Source organism: Camarhynchus parvulus, chromosome 2 (genome assembly GCF_901933205.1).
Source record: "Camarhynchus parvulus chromosome 2, STF_HiC, whole genome shotgun sequence".
Taxonomy (NCBI): domain Eukaryota; kingdom Metazoa; phylum Chordata; class Aves; order Passeriformes; family Thraupidae; genus Camarhynchus; species Camarhynchus parvulus.
This window is the reverse complement of record NC_044572.1, coordinates 91,155,969-91,177,731: the sequence shown is the minus strand read 5'-3', so window position 1 is coordinate 91,177,731 and position 21,763 is coordinate 91,155,969. Positions and strand designations below refer to the sequence as shown.

The 21,763-nt window shown below is 38.2% G+C and overlaps 1 protein-coding gene across 3 annotated transcripts in view; it reads right to left on the bottom strand.

The window, feature by feature from the left end:
* TEX10 (testis expressed 10) overlaps positions 1-21,763 on the bottom strand; it is a 54,452-nt gene that overhangs the window by 31,546 nt on the left and 1,143 nt on the right. For 2 of the 3 annotated variants that reach the window (XM_030971089.1, XM_030971088.1), the window contains exons 2-9: positions 19,856-20,044; positions 18,560-19,266; positions 12,812-13,055; positions 10,833-10,945; positions 9,815-10,053; positions 5,293-5,428; positions 2,260-2,435; positions 1,352-1,529 (exon numbers count right to left, since the gene is read on the bottom strand). In XM_030971089.1, coding sequence (XP_030826949.1) covers positions 1,352-1,529; positions 2,260-2,435; positions 5,293-5,428; positions 9,815-10,053; positions 10,833-10,945; positions 12,812-13,055; positions 18,560-19,266; positions 19,856-20,035 — 1,973 coding nt within the window. In that variant the 5' untranslated portion in view covers positions 20,036-20,044. The remainder of the gene's footprint in view (positions 1-1,351; positions 1,530-2,259; positions 2,436-5,292; positions 5,429-9,814; positions 10,054-10,832; positions 10,946-12,811; positions 13,056-18,559; positions 19,267-19,855; positions 20,045-21,763) is intronic. The other variant, XM_030971090.1, reaches the window with a different exon arrangement.

Here is a 21,763-nt window from a genome sequence, read left to right as displayed (position 1 = left end):
TGTCAAAAGGATAAATGCCTACAACCCACCTGCACCATTACGGTAATTTTTAGAAAACAGGAACCCCATTATTACAAAAATCTCCCACAATAAAATCCACTAGGATCTAACAACAAATTAAGCACCTGAGTGCTTATTACTGGCTTCAGTTCTTACAATGACTGTCTTTGAATTGGTTACACTTTGCCACTGAACTTCCAGTGTATGGCAGACAATTTCATTTATTTTTCATTTTTAAAAATAAAGTCTGATGCCCAACTTCCCAAAACTAGACAGAATTTCACTTTTACAGCAGTAATGCATTACAAATATAGGATATAAATTTCACCACTATTGCTTCTTATGTTAGTCACCTTATCCTCATGTTACACAGCTAATACAAACAGGTCTATATTTGTGAGTACATTGTGTTGTGTCCTATTTTAATTTAAAATGTTTCAGAACCAAAAAGCTTCAAGAATCACTTTAAGCATAACTCATATAAGCTTAATTCCTGCTTGCTTATCCAAAGTTCCACAATATTGACCAAAAATGTATTTTTCCCAGAAGCAGCAAAGTAAAACACCCTTTGTGAAATCTCAGCAAGCCCTGCACTCACTTCAATGGAACAGCAGCTTTGCTCCCTGACTTCACAGGCAAACCTACCCTCTTTCAAGCCAGGACAAAAAAAAAAAAAGAGCATTAATAATTTCAAACAAGGCACTTGCCTAGCAACTATAAATTGGCTATTTAGGTGTGGTAACTGGAGAAAAAGTGAGCTGAAAGAAATCAGAACATGAGAAAAACTGATTGGTTGTTTTTCACTATCAGTTGTGTCAAGTTGAAGCATTCACAAGGAAAAGCTGCAATTAGTGGCAGAACAAAGACCACTGGTGATGATGTTCTGGATAGAAGATGCTCAATACTGTGCAGCCTTACAAATTTTGTAAGAGAGAGGCTAAAGCTGCTTTGCATCCTTACTGAAAGGACCTAGGTATTAAAAACACTAATTTCAAGATGAAAATTCTTGGCAGACTTCATTAATATATACAAAGACAGTAAAATAATATGGATAAATGAATATGGCACTTAAAAACATGGTTTAGTGGTGGAACTGGCAGTGCTGGATTAACAGTTGGACTTGGTCTTAAAGGTGTTTTCCAATCTAAACAGCAGAATGATTTTCTCAACAAGTATCGTAGAAAATTGGGCAGTGTAAAGACAGAGTCAGAGCAACAGGCCAAGCACACCATCAGTTCCTGCACATTATATAGATTTCCTGTGTGCAAACTGATCACCAGGTTCACAGCCCATGACTAACTGTTCCCACCCGGGGCTGGTTTTGGCCAGAGCCGAGCAGGGAGCGCGGTACCTCATGTGCAGGATGCCGATGAGGGTGGCGGCGAGGTCGGAGGACATCCTGCCCATGATGCAGCAGCGGCTGAGGCAGGCGAGCAGGCTGGCGGGCAGGCAGGGCAGGAAGTACACCAGCTGCACCAGGCGCCGCTGCGCCTCGGCCGGCAGCAGCACCAGCGTGCCCTCGAGTGGATCTGCGGCACACAATGCACGGTCAGCCCCGGCTGCACCCACCAACCACCCCAGCTACCCCAAGGACATGAGGACATTATAACCATCATAACCAGGGGAAAAAATGGAGAAAAAAATAAAGTAATACTAGCCTAGAAAATAGGCTTGGAGAAGAATATCTTGCTCTCTACGATCACCTTAAAAGAGGTTGCTGCCAGGTGAGGGTAAGTCACCCTCTTCTTCCAGGTAACAAGTGATGAGAGGAAATTGCCTTTAGTTGTACCAGGGGAGGTTTGGCTTGGGTATTAGAAAAAATTTATTCACTGAAAGGGTAGTCAGGCATTGGATCAAGCCGTCCAGGGAAGTGATGGTATTACCAACCCCTGAAGTGTTCAAAAAACATGTGGAATCTGGGGACGTGGTTTAGTGGTGGACTTGGCAGTGCTGGGTTACCAGTCAGACCTTAGAGGTATTTTTCAACCCAAATGATTCCATGATTCTCACTCAAAAACCAAAGTTTCCAGTCTATCATATTTAAGTCCTACTAACTTGAACAAAAGATCTCAATCTGTTTACCGTCTAGTAAATGACACACATAGTTCATTTTAACCTTTAAGAAACTGAACCAATCTGCAATCCTGTTCCCCATCTAGTCTTTAGGTTCACCTAGGAAACAACAGGATTTTTCACCTACTGCAACCTGCCTGCCAGGTGAGGGACAAAATTCCTCGTGCTGTAGTGTCAAAATCTTACCATATATTCGAGCAGCAGTGGCTTGTAAACTTTGCAACAATTCCTTGTTTGAACGAGAAGCAGCGGAGTGAATGATATCAATGAGCTGATTGGAAAGCTCAGGGTTCCTCAAGCCAAGAAGAGCCAGTTGCTGAGGTAAGCCAGCCAACCAACGAGATAAAACTTTACTTCGACTCCTAAAGAAAGAGGCAAAAATCAGTTGCAGAAAAAAAGATAAAACAACAGAAACACACAAAAACTTCACTTCCCAGTCTCGACTAAGTTGCTTTTCTTTCTCTTTCTGGCACAAACTGAAACAACAGTATGGACAATCCTATCTTTCACAGGCTACAATTTCTATGCCACCCTGGCTTATCAAATCAAGTATCATTTAGAAACCAAAAGCATTTCAGCAGCTTATTACTAAAGTGATGATCACAAGAAAAAAAGTTGCCAAGTGCAAATCAAGAAGTTCAAAGTAGGTCTTTGAAGACGTCAACAAGAGTAGCATGATGATGATACAGATTATTTCACTCTTAAAAACCTGTCAACCAAGAACTTTTCAAGGAAATCAAGTACCCAAGACACAAGAGAGAAGGGTCTTGCATAGAGATGAGCTGCTCAACAGCAGGAAAAGCCTAGAGAACAGACCATTGAAGTGGGTGAGTTGGAGGTGGGGTCAGAGGTCTCAAATCACTTGACATGGAAATAGTGGCTGGGAATAAAAGATTTGATTAGTCTTCCACAGAAAGAAGCAGATGCTAGTATCAAATGAAGCTAGAAGGAGCCACGATTAAACAAGCAAAAATAAGTTGGGTCTTGACACAGCTGAGCTTTGTCACTCCCTGCCAGAGGATGCTGCAGTTGCTCTTTATTTAGACTGGGACAAGGAATGATGAGAAAAGCTCATGATACAAACACCCACTGAGTCTTACCAGTATATAAATGCATATGTGCACACTCACACACAGACACACACTACATATGCATATATACACACAGTGCACAGCACGTGTGCCGTGATTAGGGGTGAAGATAAACTAAAACATCAAGAAAAAACTTAATTCTGAACCATGTAATAAATGAGTCAATTTGGATTTTTTTCCACAAGGCAGCAACAGGCCAAAAGCTCCTACTTTATCCTTTGAATCAGACATACCTAAAAATAAATATATTTACAAAAAATTCTGAAAAATGCTCCAATGTGAATTCTGTTCTTCTTAGACCATTCTTGACAAGCTTCTGAGAAAGAAATAAATTAAAATAATGAGGAGAACAGTCAGAGGAGGGCTGAAGGAGCTGAAACATCAAACTGAATGGAACAATATGAATGTCCAGGAGCTACTTAACAGCCCATATTTTGAAGAAATTAAAAAATGCCACTTGTTCCCAAATGAAAGAAATGGAATAGTGTAGTACACAAATACTGTGTTGTCTTCAAATGTCTTGTCAGACATAAGTGCAGTCATACTTTTTTGCAAAGAAGTTTTGAAATTTCATTCGTCTGTTACTAAAAAGTGCCACAGATCCATGTAGAAGACTGAGAGGAACAGCAGCAAAACTACTGCTATTTGTGATGTCTAAAGATAGAAAGTTAAAACTTTCCAGATGGTCATATGATCACATGAAACTGAATGAGATGCCCAAGACTTTCAGGTAAGTACAGAGAACAGTGGTTATGTAACCTCAGGGAAATTAATTAGTATGAAGATCTCTTTTTCACTCTGTGTGAAAAGAGGAGAAAACAGGGATATTCCCAAGTGTTTTTCCCTGTCTTTCATATTCTCTACACTTTTTATAATGTTCAGAGCATAGCACTAGATTATTTCTGGCTGTAGATCTAATTACATGTACTCAGGCATTACTACAACAGAAGATGTAACAAAGCAAAGAAGTTGTAGAAGGGAGTAATTTTCCCAAAACTTGACTGTGTTAGCAGATGCCATAACTTCTGAGAGACCTGAGGTTTGATTTTTTTAGTGGCAGAAACAGATCACATCCCCAGAAAGTCAATTGTGTCCTGGGCTCTATCAAAAGCAGTGTGGGCAGAAAGTCAAGGAGGGGACTCTGCTCCTCTAGTCTGCTCAGGTGAGATCCCACCTGGCATCCTGCATCCAGCTCTGGGTCCCCAGAAATAAGAAGAACATGTAGCTATTGGAGCAAGTCCAAGGAGGCCATGAAGATCATCAGAGGTCTACAGCACCTCTCCTATGAAGACAGGCTGAGAGAGCTCCTGTTGCTCAGCCTGGAGAAGAGAAGGTCTTCCCAAAGCCTTAGAGATGCTTTACTGTACCTGGAAAGGACCTGCAGCTCCCAAATGAGCCAGGACTGACACATACACATCAACACAAGATTTGTGTTTAAGGTTTTCATGCCCTGGAACTAGATGACTGGCTGAAAAATACATTCTGGTAAAGATTTGGAGACAATCTGGACACACCTGATTAATGAAAAACTGTTGCAACAGCATTACATAGAGAGAATAATCTCCTCTTACTGACTACATCTGAAGCAAGTCAGGTATCTAAAAGCTGCCCATGATCTAATAGATCCCACGATGAATCAGGAGCCCAGAAGGACAAGAACACTTACTTAACCCAGCCTCTTTGGAACCACACCCCCAAAACAACAGAGGATTTTTCTTTAAGAAAGTAAGTCAGAAAGGCTACACAGCCACTATCAGAACACCAACAAAGGCACTAAGTGACAAGCTCATGACCTCAGGCTGAAGTGACAGAAATGCTCCATGGCTACAGTTGCATGATCTTGACACATCCACTGACAGCCACACAGTCAGTAACAATAAACCTGTAGCAGCGTACTTCAAGCTTAAATTTAAGTCATTAACATCTATCTAGTACTTATTCTAAGATAGACAACTAAGCTGGTACATCTCCATTTCACAGAGCACACAAACTTTCAAATTCCAGTGACACAGTGTCAAAACAGATTCAGAATGAAGTTTTATGACATCTACACATAAATTCAGTATTCTTACTCCCAAAATAAATACACTATTTTGAAATGAAAAACAATATGCCTTTTTTTTCTTACCTGATTCTTTGTGTCCTCAAATCTTCTTTTTGGTAAACTCTGCTAAAAAATTTCAAAAGCAATGTACGAACTGGAAAGAGCAGATTCCTTTGCTGGTACAGTGTATATACTGCTTTTATCAAGGGTTCCGTTGCTACTGGGAAAAAAAATTGCAAGAAATACTTTTTAATCTCCTGATTTTATACATGTGCACACACAGAGAGATGGCATCTTTATCTACAACTGTTTACACTGTAGTCCAGAGGGAAGTACCAAAATGTTTTGAAATAACTTCTGGACTGACTTCTAAACCATTGAAACAACATTTCTTGTGCAGCTTGTGAAAGAAACAGAAAAGAAACAAAGAAAAAAGAAACCCAACAAAACACAAAAGGAGAGAGACAACATGCAAGTGAAAACTTCTGAACCTTCTGAAGACAGGTTGCAAGGTAGCTGAAAAGCAATTCCTGCTTTTCACAGCTATCTTCCAATTCTTTTCCCCTAGTGCAGTAACTTCAGACTAATGTTCTCATTTACTTCTGCTCCCTAAAACCCCATAGTGCCTTCAGTTCTCTCTGCACTATTCCCTTCTCCCTGTCACATACTCACCACCTCTCCCTGTCTCTGAACCAGCTGGCTCCAAGTTACAATTGCTAATTAACCAGAAAATAAATACCTCAAGAGGCTGCTGGCAAGACACTGCAAGAACTGCTAACTCCCCTGCAACCTTTCCTGCCCTGAAGCTCTCATCAACCATGTGTTATCGCCAGACTTAACACAACATTTGAAAGCTTTACCTCTGTAACCAAATTGGCTAAAATTAGCCAGCAAACACAGAACTTACTGTAACAGACTGAAAAAGAGACCAAACTTTTCCTTTGGAAACTAGACTAAATCGCTGGATGAAAAAATTAACAAAGCATGGAAAAATACCTGAATTCAGAGAAGACAAGCCTGGAAAGAATAGGAAAGAACCTGAAAACTTAAGCAACACATGAAAGGTATGAGACCTGACTCACTTTGTCACAGAAGAGCTTGTGGTCCCAAGGAATTCAATCCAATTAAGGCATACTTAAGTAGCAGCAATCACTTTACTATCTTCATAAACCACAGACAGAAACATCTGTCTTTTCAACCAGGTACACAGATCAGTCTTAGTAAATTATGTGTGCAAAACCAGATAAAATATTGTGTTCCACACTGAAGAGAGCAACTTCCACCCACAGAGACAGACAAGAATGCTCCTTTCTAAAAATGATTGTGGATCCAGTCAGGAGGCAGGCCTGGTCTGTAAAACTCTTACTCAACTTCAAGTTATCATATAAGGATTCACACTACAAAGCACACTACAAAAATCCCCCGAAATGGCATGGTCACATGCCAGCATGAAGCAGGAGCCATTTAGAAGTTAAAATCTAACATATTTTTCAACAGAAAAATAAAATCCATTCTAATATTTCATGTAACTAAGATACATATTATTAAATTATTTTCAATGCATCAGGAGTATTAGCTTACTCAATTCACGTATTCTTCAGGTGAAGATTCACCTCGGACAGCATTTTTTAAACAGAACACTGTGTAATTCTTAAATGACTAACAATTACAACTTTATGTTGTTTTTAGCTAATTGATAAGCTGTTAACTGAAAAAATATAAAAATAAATAAGTATTCTAAGTGAGTAGAATTTTCACTTCCTTAAAACTCTGTGGCATTTTAAGTAAAACAGGTCCTACTATTTGAATTGCTTCATGTGAACTGAGAAGTTTAAAAATAGAAGCAATTTTAAAAGGAACTCTAAAAAAGTAATACTTTAAAAGTTCTTCAGCTGTGTTTTGGACTCATACAGATGTCCAAAACACAGCTGAAGAACTCATGAGGTTTTAAAATACTTCTGTTTTAACTGGCACATGTCAAGCTTCCTTCTGAAGTGACTGAGTGTGCTCTCTTTCGTTGCATGAAGAAAATTCATCAAAAACACAACTAGCAGGCAAGCTGCTGTTGAAGTCATAGCTGAGAAATGCAAGAAAGGAGCAGACCTCCTAATTACAGAGAGGTCCCAAGATTGATCTTAAGTGATGGAGATAAATCTTCAGATAACACAGCTACAAGCTCTTCTACACATTCACAGAAGAAAGGGGATATTTGCATTTCACCCCAGCATAAATCTCCACTCAAAACAGGCAATCCAGAAAAATGGAACCATGCTTGTACAAGATAATGTACAGGAGGTTCACTATGGTTTTAACTAATCTCTTTTTCATTAGCTCTTTTGGTTTTTCTATCTAAACTTCCCCTCCTTTGATTTTCCATTGTGCTCTAAGCTTTTTTTTTTTTACTGTAATGGCTCATATTTCACTTTGCATTGTCTTCTAAATAACACATACCCTTCCAGGCTTTAATCTCAATGTCAAATTGTTTTCAACAAACCAAGAGTTATTTTTTTTTCTATGTATCATCTTTTGCAGTCCCATCTGACACAACACAGTTCAAAATTTCTAGAATGTTATCAAAAAACCAATCAAGGACAGAATGTTTTTCTTCCATAGAATCACATAATGATAAGAGTGGGAATGAATGACTGAGCTCATTTGAAAGAGGATCAGCTAGATCTGGCTGCTCACAACTATGTCCAAATGGCTTCTGAGTATTTCCAAGAATGGAGACTCCACTATCACTATGGGCAACCTGTGCCTTGGTCATCTTTACAGTGAAAAGGGTGCTCCCCATGTTCAGACAGCATCTCCCGTGTTTCAGTTTGTTTTCACTGCTTGTCCTGTCACTGGACACCGCTGAAAAGAGCCTGGTTCCCTCTTCTTTGCACCCCTCCTTCAAGTATTTACATACATTGATGAGACGCTTCCCAAATCTTCCCATTTCCAGTTGACTCAGCCTTTCCTCACAGGTGAGAAGCTCCAGCGTCTTCACCATCTTCACAGCCTTTGCTGGACTCTCACCTGTATGTCCATGCCACTCTTCTACTGAGGAGCCCCAAAGTGGACACACTGCTCCAGGAGTGGCCACACCAGTGCAGAGTAGAGGGGCAGGATTACCTCCCTCAACCTGCTGTCAACACTCCCAATGCAGCCCAGGACCCCACTGGGCTTCTTTGTCACAAGGCCCCATTGCTGGCTCCACCTGGTCCTTTACTGCCAAGCTGCGTCCACCTGGTTGCCCCCCAGCAGGTACAGGTGCATGGGATTGTTCCTCTCCAGGTGCAGGGCTTTGCACTTCTCCTTGTTGAACCACCTTCCTGTTGCCCCAGTACATCAAGGCTGTATCTCCTCTACAGCTGGTAGAGTAATTACAATCTGACACCTAGTCAGGTTTTTAGTACAGCACGAGGATTATCTTGAAGGGGTGAGATAAACCATCCACACAAACAGACACAGCTTTGTGAGACACCTAATTTCACAATGAACTTCTACAGGATCAGCAGAAAATTATTAAATTATCCACTGTTTGGTAGAAGTTTGGCAAAGTTAAAAAAAATCAGTATTTCATTACAAAGAAAGCCTGAAATAACTAACAGTCTAACAACCTACTTGGAAGCTATTTTCCTGCGTAGCAACTCCTCTACTTTATCTCAGGTGGTGCAGCAGGCCCTGACTTTGGATTATTATTTTCCTTTAACACAAGCTAAATTTGAAGTGCAGATAGGAATGAGCAGTTATTACCTTTGTCACCAGGGACATGGGAATAGACAGATTCCCAATTAAAATGGATTTGGCAGGAAATATAACTAACTGCCAAAATGTATTTGAAGGACATTTGACATATTTTCATTTTACAACTCTAACAATTGTATCTGTTGCTAAGGGCTTTTCTTTAAACTACTTGGATGTGGAATTCATTTCTATCACACTGGTAAAATATAAAAGACTGCTGTCACTTTTCTGGTTACTGATAAAGTCCTTTCTTGAAGTTCTATATATGCAAGGTCTCATTTGGAATACAACCAAGTAGCACTTGAAATGAAAGAAAAAAAGCAAGCTAAAATATTAGACTGGTCCTGCAAGTCATAACTGGAAATGTTTTCTCTTGGAAAAGAATTCAAATCAAACACCTTGAAAAATACTCAACAGCAGCCTCCATCAAAAGTATCTTGGCATTTCACATCACCACAGAACTAAACTGGTCATCTGACAGTATTTGAGAAAGTCTATAAGCTGTGTTAATGATTTTAAATAAGGACTGGTACATTAAAGTATCATGCCCCTCTACAGTCTAGTAGTTACTTTTTCAATATAAAGCTAATCTTCCATTTATAAGAGTATCTTAAGAAGCAAAACCAGAAAACAGGTACAAATATATTCATACTTTGGATATCAACAGGATGAATCTAAAAGCATTCCAAAAGCATTCCAAAAACAAAGTCTCCAATGCTGCATTCAAGGATATCACCATGAAATTCATTTTACCTCTATGACAAAATGCATTTTGATGTAACAACTGAGAACATAAAGTGCAGCATTAAAATGCTGAAACAACTCAAAGCTTTGTCAGTGCATAATTTTGCTTTCCAGAAACTACTCATCTTACCCTTGTTTTGCTGTATTTGCATTAGTCTCCAAGTCACCCCAAGCAATCTGTTCACTTGCTTGCTATTCAACTTGCTGCCATCCTGAAGAGTGTCTGTCACAAATTTCCTTATCATGTCCAGCCACCCAGAGTCTGTCTGAAGTGTTGAAGCACTTGCTAATGAAACCATTATGTCACACAAGGTTAAATTCAGTAAAAGATGGTCGATGTTGTTTGAGGATTTCATACAGTTCCTGTTGCTAAGGAGAGGAGGGGGGGAGAACAGAAAGATTTCAAAAAATTATTTTTGAAATAAAAATGGACAACAGCTGATACCCCTTGTACAAACACCAGTGTTCTACATAGACTGCAAAGGTGCAGAATGATTTCAGAACAACTTTAGCATGAATTTAGTCTCACATCTGGGAGCTGAGAATGGAGACAAGTTACTACTGGCCTGTAGCAAAACAGAATTAGTGCATCTGTTCTGACAGCTCAGTAGTGAAGAAATGTGTGTTTGGCTTCTGCTGCAGTACTGCTTTGCCCTACAGGACAGCCACAGTGTGCCCATCTCCCCTCCAAGCTGTCCTCACCCAGCCCCATAATTCAACTAGAGAAGACTATATGGAGGTGAAAAGGATGTTTGGGGTATGTTTAATGTAATTCAGCAAGCAGTCAGCTGAAGAAAACATGCAGAAATATGAAACCAGTCAGCCTAAAACAATCACCATTTAGCAATATGCAAATTCCAGATCAAGAGTTGAATAAAATACTTTCACTTCCCTAAGGCAGCACTTAATTTTCTACTGGATGCTATTCAGACAACTTCCTATACAATACTTTTACAAAGAACAACTAAAACGTCTCAGTTTGAAGCAGTGCAACCTTCCTATAACTGCATTTCCACAGATATTCAATGAGTAATAAAGTTTTCTTTTCCACCATTAAAAACTTAATATTTGATAAAGGACGTGAGTCACATTGTCCCACTTCTCTTATGAAGTTAAAAGCTGGTACATGACATTGATTTTACTCTTACCTTTTGCATGGATCTTTCTTTTTGTGTTTTACTGTATCTTGTAAAGAATAAGGAAAATGACGCATGAAGTGGTGCTTGAAATCAACAAGGTAATTCATTCGAAGCCATAGTTCCTGTTAAGGAAAGCAGATGATAGACAGAAAACGTGGCAGCAAATTAAATAAATCCAGACAATTATGTCCTAAAATTCATTATTGGAATCAATGAAACTAGGAACTTTACCTTCTGATTCCAAGTTGTTTATAAACCTTTACTTTCAAGTGCTGTGCATGAAGGTCCACAAAACAAGGGAGTATAACAAGATGCTCTTAAGTTAATGTTGAGTAACAACATGTTGCTAACTGAACCACTTTAGCACATATTTACGTGGATATATGCAATACTAATCTGAGTTACAGATCTGAATGAAAGTACTTCTATAACAATTTATCAGAGTTCTTAAAATCAGAGTGGACTCTGTTTAACGTGCAATCACTGTTCTGAGTTTTCCATTAAAACATACTCCAATACTTCTTTGCAGGTTAGCAGACAGTCACCATTCCACAAAGTGTCCAGCAGAACTCACCACTAAAAAAGCCTGCATTGCTATCAAATTGATCAGGCAGAATAATCTTTTCGATATTCGACTATTAAGAGCAGAGAATGACCATTAAACTATTTGAAAAATCAATAGCTTTCCACCAAGCATATTCAGAGTGGTTTTCCACAGTGACTATAATAACCACTTTGGCCTGTAAGCCCAAGGGCTATTAAGTAAGCAAAGCTTTCATTTTCAAACTGTGCCATTTGAATGCATTTTGTATATAATGGTAACTATAAAGACAAAACAAACCATTAATCTAAAATGAAATTTGCTCCACCAAAAAACAAGTTGTATGAACCTCAGATTTTTTTCTCCCCACAAAAACTTAAGGTCATAATCCAACTACGTGTACCCAAACCAGTTCATATATTGACAGAGGAGCATGCCATTCACGTAACCAAACCACAGGCACCCTAGGGCTAAGGGCAGCAGTTGTCCAGGATCCTTCAGAAAAACGCTAGGGACAGGAGGCTGCCACAGGAATCTACCAGTTCAAGCACCTGTTTTTTACCCATTTCCAAGAGGGCCTCTAGAAAAGATGATGAAGAAAAAAGAGGAACAGTGTGCTTTGCTCAGACACACTGAATCCATCCCTCAAAGCTGGGTATGTTTGGTAACTTTGGTCTAATATAATGATTCTACAAATGTTTTCCAGTGATTACCCTATGTGTAGCTTTTCATTTCACAAAGGGACCTACAGTCCTATACACAGGTTAAACCAAGAGCTGTCAAGACATTTCTTCCAACTACTCAATAGTTGCAAATTTTCCAATTTGCAAAATTTTTGGAAAAGCAGCAAAAGTCAGCAAAATAAGCAATTCAGTTATCTAAGTAAAATACAGAGAAAATAACCTGGGGAAAAAAAAAAACTATTTCAGAGGATACTTCCTAAAATCCTTTTTGATCCAATGTCTTATGATCCCACCAATCATGACACAGCAACACAGATTGCACCAAGCAATTACAGGATCTCAAACCACCATTATCTTCCACCTTTCCAAACATTTATGGTTTGTTCATTCCCCCACCCCCAAGAAATTTTCCAACACACCAAGACAAGGAAAAAACAACCCCATTCTACACTTGGTTCCAATTTATATTCTAGAGGTTATCTGAGAGACAAAATGCTCCTCTCCTCCATTACCATTTCCAGTTTCAAAAATTTGTGCTGCAGACAAGGAGGATTCCTGGAGACTATTTACTGAACTCCTGGCTCAGTTCAACAGATTCTTTTCTACAGTAGAAAGCAACAAAATCCAGATTCAAAATCTACTCAACACCTAGGCTTTTTCTCTCTTAATGAAGTGTCTTCAGTACTTCAAATCACCAAACCACTAGCTTCTAATCAAAACAAAATCAACTGTCGTCATTATGCCATGGATCATTTCTCCCTTACCATTTTGTATGTTTCATCGTGTCGCTTCGTGAGTTTCCATAATAAATGTATTATGCTAAGAACTTGCTGCATGAGCTGCTGAGATTCTGATTCCAAAAGGTTTCCAAGAATGGGAGCTGATTGTGCAGGAGATGCTTCAATCCAGCACTCAATCAGTAATGGAATTATTATCTCAATAAAACCTTTTAAGTTTTCAGCCGAGGACAGGCCTTTTTCTGCACTGTCCATTACACTTGTCAGAGACCTAAACAACAAAAGCAAAAGAGCATAAAAAGATAAAGATCACACCTTTCAAAACAAGATTACAATAGTACCATTTTTCTGGTTTCTAAATAATGGGAAAAGTTACTTTTTTTAACACATTAAACATTTACTGGCCTTCTTGCTAGATATTTCAGTATGGAAAAAAAGGGAGTTCAAACCATCTACAACAAACCTGCTCCCAAGTCTCCCTGCAACTTTGTGTGCTTCTTTAACAACTTCTTAGATTTCAGTATTTCTTTCCCCATTGTTACATGTAAAGTCTATGAAATGGAGAAATACAATATGCATTATCCTATCACTTTCAACCAACGGTAAGGAATTAATTATATTCAGCACAACAAAATAATAAAAAAAACCTTTTAAGCTCATTAAAACAAAATAATGAAGCTGACTACAAGGTGTTGTCAAATGCATGAGGTTTATTACACTTAATAACAATCTCCAACTATAATAAACACAATGTTTTTCATATCAAATGTGGAAAAAAGTGTTCCTGTAAAAATATATCTTTGGTTCCCATCTGATGTTTAGCTACTATGCTCTGAAAGGCAACTAAACAGAAAATTATCTGATAAGGAAGTTAAAAATTTTTAAAAACTAAGATACAGTTTAAATTAATATAATATCTCCCAGAAATCAAGAAAAGCAACTCTTTTTCTTCCCTACTCAAAAAACACCTTGTGTCTCTGAAAGGATAATCAGCAGTTATGACCCAACACTGCTACTACACACTACTACAAATTCAAGCAATTGAATTTGTATCCAATTTGAAAAGAAGATTCTTTAAATGAACTAAAACCCTGGATAAATCCTGTTAATTTTAACGAGTACAGATTCCTTAAAAAAAGGCAACAACAGTTTCAATCGATCATTTGTAAAATTGTTTTCCATTGTGATTTTGTTTCCTAATTCATGGCAGGGAATTCCTATCGTAATTCTAATCTCCTAACATACATAAGATTAGCACACTGAACCTCCTGCTAAACTCCCTTTTATTTCAGTGATCATCTCCAAGTCATTTTTCTTTACATATACACTCAAAATAGGAACTGGAAAACTTTCAACAGACCTGCAGAAGTTTTGTTGACAAGTATTTTAATTTCATATTGAAGAGGTAAAGCAGTTTTCCCTAGTCACCTCCAAATTATCCTATTAGTTATATCTTCTATTAGTTCTATCCTTCTAGCTACATGTTGCTGCCATCATCTATAATACAAATCATCGTAATTTTATTCGGGCATTTCCCTCTAGTTGATATCAGTGTATCAAGAAAATAACCAAACCAAAACCCAGCTATTAATGACGTGGATAAGGAACAGGGAGAAAAAACAAAGTGTGAGACAAATACAAGCTATTTTTCAATGAAGGCAAGATGAGGGAGAGAAATTAGATCTCCACCACAAAATAAAAGGGATAAGTGGAAACATAACTGATCATAAGAAAAAAAATTTGCTTTACTTTTACTTACTACAATTATCAAACATGTTAAAATTTCATAAAGCTTAGCTTTAACTGCAGCAACCAACATATCCAATAAATAGAATTTGGTTTATTTGTTTGGTTTTTTGCCTTACTTCCCTTCTGTAGTGCAGGCACTGCAGTAGACACCGGCTTCTTTCAGACTAGAAAGTTTAAGGTGAGTGGTTCTATCTCAGACTTTTTAACTCTCAGTCATCTCAAATACAACAGACAAATCCCATCTTTCAGTTACAATCACAATGAATTCTAAAGCCTTTTGATACCAAGACTATAATCTGATTGAAAAAGTGAGGCTGTCCTGTAAATGCTATACTGTGACAGGATTATGCTCTCAGATGAGAGTCTGAAATTTCAGTAATTGGCTGGAATAGTTCTGAAGTAGTAGTCTTTAGTAATTTCTTTTCTAAAAAACACCTGATATTACAGCAGAACTCTGGAATTCCAGCAATTTATTTAAGGAACACAAAAATCTCCCAATTAAAAAGTGAATAGTGCATGAAACCTGAAGAGCTGGTAATCCACGCTGAAAGACTTCTACAGAAGTGTAACACACAACTATTTCAGTACTTTTCTGAAACAAGGAATGGAAAAAGGAATAATTAGTCCCAAAAGGGGTACTCCTCCTAGCTGCTGGAAGCATTGGGGTAAGAATTCTTAGCATAGCTTTCATGCACCCCTGCAGAAGAAGCCCCTATCTCTCAAGGTAAGATTGCTCCACATATTCAGAGTTAACAATAAAAGTGCAAAATACATTTTAGGTGCCAGTAACTGATGATGACAAAGTCTTATAGCAATCTGTCCAGCATTCATTTGATTTCACTTGACCTGGGCAGGTTTGATGGCAATTGCGCTGTCACAAATCTACTATCACTACTCTTGAGTGGTAGGGTGACTTTTAGAAACACTGCAAAGCATATTACCTTCATATCAGAATGAAATACTATTGAAGGGAGCTACAAGGTATTTGTGTGCCCCCTAAGCTGCCATTTGTCTTTAAAATGCCAGTATTTTTATACAGCAGGACCAAACAAAAAATCATGTAAACATCTGCCATTTGAAAATAAGAAGACAACAGAAATTCAGCAAAGGGAAGTCAAAGGAAGCATAAAAGAAATAGAAAACAAGGAAATAACTTGCTGGTCTTTAAAACAGGAAAAGTCTTTGGAAGTTAAGTTTTTGTGGCTCGCAGTTTAAGCCAGGTTACTTGTCCTCCTTTTCTGTGTGCACTGCCAAATGCAGCAAACACACAGCACGCCAAGTGAACTGCATTCTCCATTTCTCTTCGATGCACATGTACATATTTATTGGCTATGCTTCATCTTCCATTTCAGTTTCTCAAGTCATTTTTGCTTTTCTCTGCAGCTTCATATTGAACTCTCAGCAGAACCTGAAGCTCAACAGTTTCTCTTCCGGTCAAAAAAAAAAACACGCCTTGGTACCACCACATTTGAGTTGTGAAGCCTTTCTGTTTTTCCACACCTGCAATGAGTTTGATGCAAAAAGCAGCACAGTCAGCACATAATGCAGAGAATACATTCTAACAATTTCCTAATACACTGCAATTTTTAATTTATACACAGTAGGAAGATCTACCACACAACAGAAGATAACAAACTCTTAAGATTTGCATCATTGAATCATCCAGCATTCCAAGCTCAGAATCTATCCTTTTTATTACACAGTAATACTGCAAACTGATTCAGAAAATCTCATTCCATTATCACTAGGTTATCATTGATATGTCAGCCCTGTCCAATGAGCTTGCAAGATTAAATAGATACAGGAACTTGAAAAATTTAGTATGCTATTATGCAGTTTGGAAAAACAAAGCTGAAATTTACTTGGAGTATTAGTGACAAGACCACCAATACACACACACACTCTGCAAATAATTACTTATGGTTTGGTCAACTCATTATCCTTAGCTAGTCATAGACATGACTATTTGACTTTAAAAACACACACACACAGAGTATTGCAGCTCTTATTACAACTAGTTTCTGTCCTTGCAGTAGTGGCCATAGCAGAGGCCTGGGAATGGCTATAAAAGGCAACAACTGGGATTGGAAGTGACAGAATTAAACACCTTGAGATTATTAGAAATTATTTCAGTGGCCAATACAAAAACCAGCACCACAACTCTTCACTATTGGAACTTCACACATAGTCACCAAAACAAGCTGTACCCTTGTGAAAAATGAATACACCAAAAATATGCACAAATGCAATAAAATGAGAACATTTTAGTACCTTCAGCAGATGATCCTTCCCTCTCTATTCTTCTGTTCTGCTGCCATCAGCTTGCTTTGCCAATCTCGCCTTGGATTCTAGCCATGTTTCCTTCTATTCTTCTGGCTCCTCCTCATGCTTGCAAACATCTTTTTGTAAGTATTTATAACCAGAAGCACATCACGATGTTCCACCAAAATCTAGCTCCTCAGAAAAGCGGAATCCAATTCAGGTGACACCAGATGTAAAGTTTATTTTCCTAGACCTTGGATACAATGCATCTTCAGCTATTACACGGACTGGTACATCACACACTGCATATCACCCAGGGCACAATACAAGCATCCTCTGACACACAGTGGTCCACAACTGTGTGCTTCTGACTGCAAAGAGGAACTCAATAGGACTGTTCTGTGCTCAGCACTGAACCCTTCCCCTGCCTCAAGGGGGCATCACCAGCCTAGTTGGTGATGTTCAGTTGTGATTTTAGCTGCCAGCTAAAATCTCACCTGCAGCAGATACTGCTGGTCACGACTGAACATTTATGCTGACAACCACTTTTAGGAGAATAAGCTGACCTTCTTACTTAGCTTAATATGTTTCCTATACCTACCATAAGTAATATGCTACCTCCAAAGAGGAAGCCTAGGAGAGCAGGAATGGATGCCTCTCCCTGACACAGATGGAAAACACCTGCCAATTCAGGTCAACCTGTGTATTCAGAGAGAACACCTCTTCTTCTGTCCTTCATTCCTTCAAAGATATAAGATGGACATAGTAATGGAGTAGGCTGTGGGTTTAATCCCCCTTTTTGCCACTGACTTCCTAGATGAATTTGGTACAACTGCTTTATACCTCTTATTTTGTCTACTCCAGCAGTAAAACAAGGATTGTGTTTTTTCTTCAAACCACCTTGGTATCCACAGGGAACAGAGCTATGTAACAGCTAAACTGCTTCCATTTTTTAAGTCACCATTCCAGGTCTCCTGCCAGCAGGTATGTAACATCCATAGTAATGCATATGAGGATGCCAATGTTCAAAAAGCACCATAAAGTGAGGTGGGAGGTTCACCTCTAGTGGGTGAATCAGAGAGGAATCCAAACAGCTGTTTATTTTTCCCTTAACTTCAGCTCACATCTGTTTAGAGTACTACTGAAACCCACACAAACCTTTCTGTGACTAAGCACACTATGCTTCCTTTCATATTCATCAGCATGTCTCAGCCAAGACATCTTTCATCCACAGAGAAAATATAAAAAGCGAAGTGATTAAAATATCTAGAATTTGAAACTCAGCAGAACTTCATACCACCAGACACATCCCATCCTGCTGTCCTTTTTAAAAGGAGCTACAGTCAAAGATAACACACTCCTAAGCTTATGACAGACTCCTGAAGGTAAAAGCACAAAATTTCAGTGAAATTCATTATCACAAACAAGCTTACATGTCACACAAAGAAATTTGCCTACTTGTCCCTAGGTCTGTTAGATATCCTGCAAGAAGCTGTCAGTTTGCATTCCAAAAATATCCCAACAGAGCTGGTAATCCAAAATTATCATTAATAGCATAAAATAAAGCCTTTATAATGGAAAGGTTCTTGATATACACAATACAGTTATCTGTCGAGTATTCCTGTATTATCCAGCCTCTGCAGTACACTACACATTACACTAAGTGTCCTGAAATATGGCTAAGGGACAATCCCACAAAAAAAATTAAATTGTGATCACACAATTTAATTGCTTAAATTCCCAAACTAGTTAACATTTTCTCACCTCAGTCTAAATGATGAGTTGATCTTTGGTCGTAAGCCACCATTTTCAAACAGTTGTATAGGTTGCTGATTATTTGCATGGAGCTTCCAACTAATACATATTGGGTTCCTCACAGAATGAGAGTTGTCCTTCTGCTCTTGAAGCCCTTCATCCTCCGTATCACTGGATCCATCTACCACTGCCTGGAGAAACTTCTTGAGCCTAGTAAGTACATTCAACCTCCACTGCTGAGAAGTTACTCTGCGATTTGGGTTAACAGACAGCATCCACGAAAGTTTGTCCCTGCTTTTCAGTCTTTTTGAGAGTTGCTGGTGAGAAATAAGCTCTACAAAATTCTTCAACAATATAATGCTGCGGTCTGTAAGAAGAGCTGGGTATGCTTCCAATAAAACATCCAAGACTTTCAATGAATCTTCCTGAATTCCCTCACTGATATGAGTCATGGCACTAGAGAGATGGGCACTTACCAAAGGAAAAAATGGAGCAATCTGTTCCGCTCTTATTTTTGAAGCCAAGAACTGCAGCAGGTGAACAGCTGCTCCTCTGACACTGGAATCTTTGTCTGTAAACACAGCTGCCACCTCACTTATTATACTGGAAAGGTGTGCATCAATTACAAAGGGATACTGAGACAGGAGTTCTTTGAGTCCGAGAAGTGCATTATGCTTAACCCCAGGACTATAGTGATGCATCTGTGAGAGCAGATCCTGTAAGGAAACAAATATATACACTTGCCATCATTATTATTTTAATGTTCAAACTTCCCCCATGTATTTTCTGCACATTTTTCCTAAATACTTAAAAATACAGAATATTCTTATGATGTACTGCTGTTCATAATAGTAAATCGGTTTAGAACGAACATGGTATGCATTTTATAGCACAACAATTAACAAATATTCAGAATTCAGTGATAGGAAAAACAAGATATAATGACTTGTCCTTAGGTCTCATTCTTAAGTTTATGCACAACCCCACTGACTCAACAGAGTGATGACCAAAGGAAAGTCCTCTCACTCTTGTTCTCAAAAGCAGAACTACAAAACCCCTGCCTGAAAAGCCTTCCTCCATTTAAGCACAGAGCTGCAAGAGACAGAAGATGACACAAAGAAAGTAAAACAAATCCAACCCCCAGAGAAATACAAGATTGTTTTAAAACGAGGCTGCATTCAGATAGCCCACTGCATTTATTTACTTTTTTTATAAATGTTTTTTCCCAAATTGCAGTAAACATAGTCAACCTAGACAAAAGGCAAGCAATTTTCTGTCATTTCAGAATGCAATATCACAGCATACCTTTATGTTAAGTTTTCTATTTTGTGTAGGAAGCACTCCATCTTCTTTAAGCTGCTCAGGAATTTGTATGGCCTTTGTTTTGAAGGTAGTATCAGTTGCATTCTCTAGCTTAGGCTTTTTTTTCCCAACTTTGAATTTCACTTTCTGGAAATCCTCCTGACGTTTCCTTTTTTTAGTCATTCTGATTCTCTGCAAAAAGAGAATTTAATCTGATTAAATACAAAACAAAAGTAGTTTTTCCACCAAAGAGCAGCAACCTCCTAACAACAGCTACTGTTTTCATTCTTTTGTCTATGCATAACTGAGTGTCCACTCCTGAGACAAGATGCTAGACTAAACAGACATGCAGACTGATTCCATGCAGCTGCTCTTCCAGTGTCCAGAAAACATTCTGCTCCTCCTTTGGCAGTCTTTGCTTTGAGAACTACTTTATCATAAAGCATCCAGATATCTGCATCTGCCACTGCTTTACCAAGAATTAAGTTGCTGATTTGGTTTTGTTTTAAAAAGTTCCTGCCAACAAAGCAACTTTTTACATACTCAGTTCTTGTCAAGCCAAGGAGCTCAGTGAACCATTCCCCTTCAATTGTATATTGCTCACCAAGTCCATCACTAACAGCACACAGCCTGCACAAGGACAATCACAGGTTTAAACAGGCCTTCACCAATAAAAGGACACAAAACACCTAAGAAAACTTACACTGAAAATACCAGTCTGTGCATTTAAATATAACTAGAAGTAGGGGGAAAGAAGAGGTCAAATGGGCAACTACAGACTAAAAAAAAAGGAAAACAAAGACATTTTTAATAAGGCATAAGAAATGAGATATCTGAGCCACTGTACTTGTAAGCTGTACAAACATACTGGAGTAGAGGCACAATAACTAAACCAATTAAAACCCCCATAAGTTTCTAAACAGCTTTTTGGTTTTCTTCTACCTGTTTTGATACTGAAGTACACTTACTTCTACCAAGTTAAAAAAAATGAACACACTGAAAAGGTCCCAACAAACACTACACCACAGATTTATTTAATCCTCTCAAAAAATCCCCAAACAAACCACCATCCACTTTCCCCAACCAAAAAAACTGAATCAAGAAAAACCCAAGCCAAAAATCCCAACAATACAACTGACTAAACCGAGAAATTTCTAAAAAACACATCCAAACAATGATTCCCTTCTAGTGGATGCGATCATCATTCCTACAGTTGATTTTCCCAATGGACTTCAAGTTGAAATTTGTGCTGTACAAGAGTATTTCATATATACATCATCAGGATAATCATTAAAAATGTTTTAAAACAACCTGTCATTTTCTATCATTTTTAAAACAATTTAAACAACTGATTACACCAACATGTGACTACAATTTAATTTCTGCTTTTCACACACTAGGTTAAAAATTATATGCAAGACTTTAACTGAAGTGCAATTTCCTATCAACTTAAAAGGCTTTTATAAAACTTGGAGCCTGGTGCCAAAAGAAAAAGTCCTTTCGTGTCCAACTACAACAACCATGGCTTTATAAATGTTTGATTTTTACCGTATGCATCTTTTTAGGAAAGAATTACAAGAATTTCACCACTTGATATATAGAAACAGCTAGAAGCTTTTGGCATAGAAATAATTTCCACTTCCAAGGTTTGCTTTTACAGGAGTAGATGTCTGGCTCCCAATCAGCATAAAAAATTCACAATACAGGTGTGCACACAACTGAACAGAGTCAACTACGTTCTTTTAAAGGAGGAGGCTTGTAAAATATCCTTTCTCCTACTAAAAGCAGCACAGTTTACCTCACAATAAATATTCTGAGAATAACTGGTAATCTAAGCCTATCTGTTTCCAATTCATATGTACCATGCCATACCAAAGGATAAAATCGTTACAAAATATAAGGATGTAAGCA